At 43.6% G+C, this 7,405-nt stretch overlaps 1 protein-coding gene across 1 annotated transcript in view; it reads left to right on the top strand.

Moving 5' to 3' along the window:
* The window catches only part of LOC101852748 (probable G-protein coupled receptor CG31760), a gene marked incomplete at its 3' end in the record, with an annotated part of 95,017 nt that overhangs the window by 65,163 nt on the left and 22,449 nt on the right, over nucleotides 1–7,405 (top strand). The window contains 4 exon segments of the mRNA XM_013087539.2: nucleotides 2,989–3,209; nucleotides 4,680–4,918; nucleotides 5,429–5,596; nucleotides 6,138–6,264. Of these exon segments, the coding sequence (XP_012942993.1) occupies nucleotides 2,989–3,209; nucleotides 4,680–4,918; nucleotides 5,429–5,596; nucleotides 6,138–6,264 (755 nt within the window).

The following is a 7,405-nucleotide window of genomic DNA, read 5'->3' on the forward strand; positions in this document are numbered from 1 at the left end:
GGGGGGGGGGCGGTGTGTGAAAGATTTATAATTTGTGTCAGAGAATCGTTTAGCTCAGTACCGTGGGACGACAAAACAGATGGCCTTGTCTTGTCGATAAATTATGAACAATGAAAATAAGAGAAGCACGACTAAATAATTGTGTCGCTTTGGTGTGGCAGTAGGTTTCTTTTATTTTCGTTGCCCACAACTCACCGAAAACACTGTTGGCCAGTCGTTCTGTGGTTGTGCGGTACGAGGCTCAGGTTCTTTGGTGAAAATGGTGAAAATGGTGAAGTGGTATGGGCTTAACGCCTCCGTCAACACTATTAGGTTATTTAAAAGGCGGGAACTCCGAGTTTAATGTCCATCTCCGAAAGGACAGAGCCAAATGGGAATTTCGGGTAAAGTGCCTTTCCCAAGGACACAACGTCGGACCGAGCTGAGGCTCGAACCTCCGAATCTGCAATCTCACGATTTCGAGTCCAGTAACCTAACCACTAGGCCACCTACCCCACTCTATCGTCCTTACCTCTCCTCTTTTTCTTGTGTTTGTTAGTCCTTCAAAGCACTTCTAATATTCGGTGGACAAAGTGCGTCACACAAGACGCACGCACGCTCTTGCGCAATCTACATGTTGAGCGTTCCTTTTCCCCTCGATCCCGGCTTCACAGGACGAGCAGTTTCAAGAATTATTATTAACTAGTCCAAACCCCTTCTCAACATCGTGTACGAGGCCTAAAATAGAGATAACACTAGGGCTCTCGAATGTATTGAGCTGAAAGAAGTGGCTGATGTCCGTTGAGAGTGAACACGTAAATATCCGATGTGATGGGATAATAAGGCTGCTAATTTTGAGAGTGGAAAAATCGGTGAGGTTGGAAGTGTACGTACTCAGCATCGACTCTGATAAGTAGATGTTATTATCAATATTCTGATGAATGGCGTATTTCTTTAACGCTGTTATAATATTAGCTGTTTTGATATTCCAATTGAAAGCTAATGTTTGTTTGAAAGCCCAGCACGGAATTGTATTTATTGACAATCTTTTCTAAAGGTATCTGTGCTTACGGGTCGTCATTTACAGTTTTTCTGCGCTTCCTGTCACTATGGCAGCAGTTGTTTACCCATAGCTTGATTTGATTTGTTGTTTTTGTCTTGGTGAAACTTCGGGAACCAAACAATGACTCACTCAGTCAGGAATAGAAAAAATACCGATTCTGTCGAGGCAGTAAAATGATTTGCAAAACTCACTTCATTGCAGAGATGTTTTTGCTTTCCCATATAAAAACTGCAAGAACATTGTTATATTTGTGATGTTGTAAAAAAGAAACCATTTTTCCGAAAGCCGGAGATTGGAAAGAAAAAACTCGCCTTTATTAGAAAAGTAATTTTCTTAAAACCTGAAACCCTCTTGCCCCACTTTCTTACGGAGAAGTAATGGGAACTTAGCGCATGGTTCTTGGAAGCGTGCTAGGTATCCAGAGTTGTAGCATTGATTCTACGGGTACCATTAGCTGTCTGAAACCTCATAACGACACATTTCCATCCGTAATGGAAGGTGGCATCCCGACAGAATGTTTCTGGGAGGGAACAAATTGTACAATGTCCCGTTGTTTCTATATAATGACATACATCATAACAATACAAATATTGCAACGTTTCGCCTTCCCGACGAAATTTCGGTGAATTTGTCCACTTTCGCTTGGACCACCTTTCTTTTGTGTGTGCTCTTTTAATCGCGTTTTGTTGTAAACGTTTTGAATTCGCAATTTGAGCCACCCAGTATCATGGCTACGCGTTTAATGCAGTAGCGCCCCTTATGACATTTTGCAAACGACTTGAATCTTGAAAAAGGAGGGAAATGAAAACAAAGTGTGTGTGATTTGTTTGTTTGTTGTCGTTTGTTTGTTGGTTTTTTTTGGGGGGTTTTTTTTTTTGGGGGGGGGGGTGTTACGGTTTTGCAGTTGGTACGGCGTATATATCATTAGGCCTACCATTCTCATAGAGTCTGCTTCACTGATGATGACTGGCACGTTTCCTTGTTCAGAAGGTGAACTGAGGGGGGCAAGAGGGAGGGGGGGATTTGCCAATCCGGAAGACTGTGGAACAGCGACTTCGCTAACTGAATACCTCATCTTGGTGGTATTGGTATTGATACTATGTTTCTTGTCCTGTTTTTACAGCTTGCAGTTTAAGTTAGTATAAATAATGAAAACGGACGGTCAATAGAATTGCGACTGCGCTGGCTGTCCTTTTCTTTTGGTAAATGTTTTACGGCGCTCGCAAATGCATAAGGTCATATCAGCGTGCGGGATACATGAAACATTTTCAGTTGGTAGGGAATTTTGAATTTTGCCCAGGTGCCGGCCAAAGCCTACTGTTATCGATTTTGGACCTCCACGGGACCTTTAATGTTGGCAACTTGCACACGGGACCTCTGAGATTTTTAGCCCTTGTCCGAGAAGACTAGGTGTAGATCTTTTCTACCAGAATATCAGGAGTGTGGCTGAAAGAGAGCTGACAGAAGGAGCCAATGAGTAGCAGTAGAAAGGCTGCAGAAAGAGTCAGGAGCCCAAAGGAGGGGGCAAAGGAGGTGAGGGGGTTGGGGCAGAAAGTGGAGACGAAAACAGACGACAGAACATTGCTAGAGGGCAGGAGAGGAGGTGAAAGGAGACAATTTTAGAGAAAAAAAATATTTCCGTTGCTGCCCAGATTCGATCCCGGAACCTTTGAATGAGAAGCGAACACTTCAACCTCCAGGCCACAAGAGCCCCCACATTGTCCTTTAAATTCTTCTTGTGTCAGCTCCTTATGATTGTAGGCAGTGAACAGGTTCTGTCTTTCTTCCTCCTTGATACATTAACAAGGTCTCCTGGTGGCTTGGTTTGTTGCTGTGTTAAGGTAAACATCACAGAGATGCCGTCTCTAAAACCTTTGCACACATTATTATGATGAATGTTTTGGTGCATTTTCTGAAAAACAAATATTTTTTTATGTATCAAACAGATCGAATTAAAGCGGCCAAGCAAGCGTTGGATTACGTGAGGACAATAGAACGCACACACAACTGCACTGGGGGCACAGAGGAAACTCTGACCTTGAACTTCGACCATGACCGTTGGATGTCTTATTCTGACCCCGCAATACGGACAGCCAACTACCTGAGCAAAATTCTGGCCATCGACGGCGATCTCTCAGCTCTGGGTGACGACAAGTTCTACGCCCTGGTCAGTGGTTACATTACCTCACAACTATACTAATGTTCAGCAAGCTCTCTGCATACTATAGTTTGTTGCTTCTTTCTTACCAAATATCCATAATAACACCTATAACACTAGTGCAAACTAATTGTGCTGCAAACGTGCAGTGAAACCAACTTTTAAATTTAAACAAAACGTTCCCTTTGTAGTTTTTAATACGTTTAACTAGCCTTTTCTTTACCCTAAACGGCTGTCCCTGTATCGATGGTTGTATTTTTACTAAAAAATGAAGACTTTTTAATCCAACTGACTCGTGCAGATGTCCTTAACCTTAAGCGCAGAGCACCTTTGACGTTTTTCAAGCAAAACATCATTCGTGCGTACTAGATTACTTAGTGATGGCTTGCTTTTGTCCGCTGAAAAGAAGACAGATCCTTAAAGAATCTGGATAGGAGCGCTGACAGTGTGTTAGATGTATTTTTTTTTGTTGGTAAGTGTTTTACGGTGCTCGCAACTGCATAAGGTCGTATGAGCGCGCTGGATACACCAAACATTTTCAATTGGTAGGAAATTTTGAATTTTGCCTGGGTGGCGGCCGAAGCCTACTCTTATCGATTTTGGATCACCAAGGGGTCTTTAACGTGCGCAACTTGCACACGGGACCTCCGAGATTTTTCGCCCTTGTCCGAGAAGGTTAGGTGTAGATCTTTCCTACCAGAAGATCAGGGGTGTGGCTAAAAGACAGCAGTAAGAAGTAGCCAAGGAGTAGCAGTAGAAAGGCTGCAGAAAGAGTCAGGAGCCCAGAGGAGGGGGCAAAGGAGGTGAGGGGGTGGGGGCAGAAAGTGGAGACGAAAGCAGACGACAGAATATTGCAAGAGAGAAGGAAAGAAGGTGAAAGGAGACAATTTTAGAGAAGAAAATTTTTCCGTCGCTACCTGGATTCGAACCCGGGACCTTTGAATGAGAGGCGAACACCTTAACCTCTAGGCAACGAGAGCCCCCAGATGTATTTACAATTAGTTACGTCATTAATGTGATGTTGATAGCAGATCATGAATACGATATATTATTTATCGTATTTGATCAGCGCTCCCATTGAATAACACGTTTTGTCTGACAGCGGTGCGCTAAGATATAATTTATGTATTTAGTTATGTCCGCACAGTGTAGCGAGCGGCTTGAATGACGGCTGTCTCTGACCTCAATAAAAACAACTATCGGTGAATTTTTAAAGTAGGCTATTTTGTTTGTTTTGTTTGTTATTTTAAACTTCTTGTTCTGTTTTCTTGTTTTTGATGTTGTCTGGCTGGCTTTAAAGGGGTTTGTAAAAAGGGATTGGCTATGCTTGTCCTTGTAGAAGTAAACATTGATCGGAAGTCCTGCTTCTTAAAGATAACTCAACATTGAGCACCCTGCTTCCTGAGGGATTTAATTATGTCGATGGAGGTGTATAACATTTTACAAATTAGCTGACCAACTCTTGCGATTGTGCCCCAGGTTAGGAACAACGTCCACGGCGGCTCCCTGATCTTTGGCTCTGCCATCGCCCTCGAGCCTGATGTCATCGCGGGGAGGACCAAGTTCTGTCCCTACGCCTTCCGCGACAACGGCTCTGTGAGAGCCTTCGACATCGCCATCAACTACGACTACCAACAGGACTCCACGGAGTGGTACCACGCCGTCCGCATCTCCAACCTCAGCAACATCTCTGTTGCGGTGGACAGGATCACTATAGAGTGAGTGCCACCTCGAGTGATATATGGTGGGACACCTTTATAATGTCCGCTGTTTCACTTAACGGTGCAAGTCCCCACACACCAACTCCACAATTTCTTAAGCAGTAGAACCGACGTCGATACTGTAATGATTAGGTTCTTCATTGTTGAGCACAGAAGGCGCGGGTTCGAATACGTATGGAGAATAGTCATTTTATATCTAGTATCTCAGTCTGCCTGGTTATGTTCATCCCACTTAACCAGGTTATCCCTGATGTTTTCCACTTAGTTACTGCATTTTTTTACTGAGATGTAGCATCCGTCGCAATCCGAGTTACGCCAAGAAAACATTGGAGAAACAAATCCATTCTTAGCGCAAATGATCTTAATTGTGTGATTGGTGACATGAAAAGAAATATTTTTTTCTTAATCACCCTCCCCCTTGCCCATCCCCCCTTGCACACACACACACTCAATCCCTTTCCACCCCTGCCTTTTTATTAGTGTAAGATCTATTTTTCTTTTCTGTAGTGACCAAGACAAAGTGAATGGCACCATATACCTTACTCAGCCAGTGGCTGCCTACCCTGATGGCCACTGGACCTACCCGTATTACGACTGTGGTGGAGGAGACATCTGGATGACTACGTACTCTGCCCCAATTATGGCCCAGAACAGCGAAGCAAAGGTCATCTTTAGGTATGGCAAGCTGTTGTCACAGCGTCGTAATATATGTCACACCTTTTTAATTTCATATTTTAAAAGTATTTTAAGAACTTGTTTTGCAAAATCTTGTATTTATATTTTGTCTTCAACGCTTCTCTTCCCCACGTCCTACTCTTCTGCCTGTCTGTCTGTCTGTCTATCTGTCTGTCTGTCTGTCTGTCTGTCTGCCGTTTGTCTATCATATCTCTTGTCTATCTATGCCGTTTTTGCTTTTTTATTCATTTTTACTTTCTGACCTCCCAAAGAAATAGACGTTTTTAATTAATAGAGGTGTGGTCACACACAATCTCTCCTCTTCCTTCCGTTCCTTTCCCTCCTCTTCATAAAAGGCGAAAATAATGACAAAGAATCAACCAAACAGAAAAAAAAGGAAAAAGAAAAAAGAAAGCACCATCACCGACAACAACAACAAGAACATCAAACAAATCGAACCAAACCAAACCAAAACAAAACAAAACTAAACTAAAACACCTTATAAAGCTCATAGTTTCTATTGGTTATATCTGTCGTCCAGAGGTGTGGCCACTATTGATATAGAGTTGACCAATCTGGACATAAACCAGTGTGACCTTGACGAAAACGAGGATTCCCAGGCACTGGACGTTTTCCGCGGCACGCACAACTGTCAGCCAACGACACAGGTAATTGAACGTCACGTGACGGTTGAGAGTCTTATTATTAATGTGGTGTGTGTGCGCGCACGCGTAAGTGTGTGAGTATGTGTGTGTGTGTGTGTGTGTGTGTGTGTGTGTGTGTGTGTGTGTGTGTGTGTGTGTGTGTGCACGCGCGAGCACATATGTGTGTGTATGTGTGTTTGTGTGTGTGTGTGTGTGTCCGCATGTGTGTGTGTGTGTGTGTGTCCGCATGTGTGTGTGCTGGTATAAGAGATATGTACAACGCCAGAGACTAGATTTATGGAAAATTGATAATAGCATACATAGTTTCCAATTCGGAACTGTTACGAACCAGTAGGCACAGAATCCCAGTGGGAGTCACAGTGTGGTCGACGCATTATCTTAGAAAGCTGGGATGTTCAACATAACTATTTTGTTGACGGACCACTTTCAAACATTGGAACAACAACGAGGGTTGGATACCAACAAAATACGTAATCTACTGACAACAAGTGTATTGAGTTATCGATTTAATAATAATAGATAGCATTTGTATAGCGCTAATCCCCGCTCAACACCAAGCTCTATGCGCTTTACAATCTATATCATTACCCCAGCAAACCTGAGAGTATTCGCTGAAACAAACTCAACTTCCTGGGGAGCATATAGTGCAAGCTGCCATTTATGGGCGCTAAAACACTATAAAAAAAACAACTGACAAAATCTTCTGCTGTCTATGGCCGAGTACCAATTCCCTCCTGGGTGAAGTGAGGAAAATTCGTGTAAAGTGCCTTTCCCAAGGACACAACCTCGGGCTGACGGCTCGAAACCCGAACCCGCAACCTCGCGGATAGCGAAGGGAGGGTCACACTGACTGGGCAGGGAGGGATGTGGGGGTCTTGTGGGGGTCCCGCGGGCCACCTGTCGCACACCTCTGTCTCGTTGGAACAGAAATAATGAGATATTATTTAATCTGGCTGTAAACGTCCAGACGGGCCAAAACATGAGAGGGGGAGGGGGTATACTTTACTTTTACCGATTATTCTCTCTCTGTCTCTCTGTCTCTCTGCCTCTGTCTCTACCTGTCTATCTGTTTGTCTGTCTGTCTGTCTGTCTGTCTGTCTGTCTATCTCTGTCTCTCTCTCTTTCTCTCTCTCATACACGCACA

This window comes from Aplysia californica, unplaced genomic scaffold (assembly GCF_000002075.1).
Source record: "Aplysia californica isolate F4 #8 unplaced genomic scaffold, AplCal3.0 scaffold00021, whole genome shotgun sequence".
Taxonomy (NCBI): Eukaryota; Metazoa; Mollusca; class Gastropoda; order Aplysiida; family Aplysiidae; genus Aplysia; species Aplysia californica.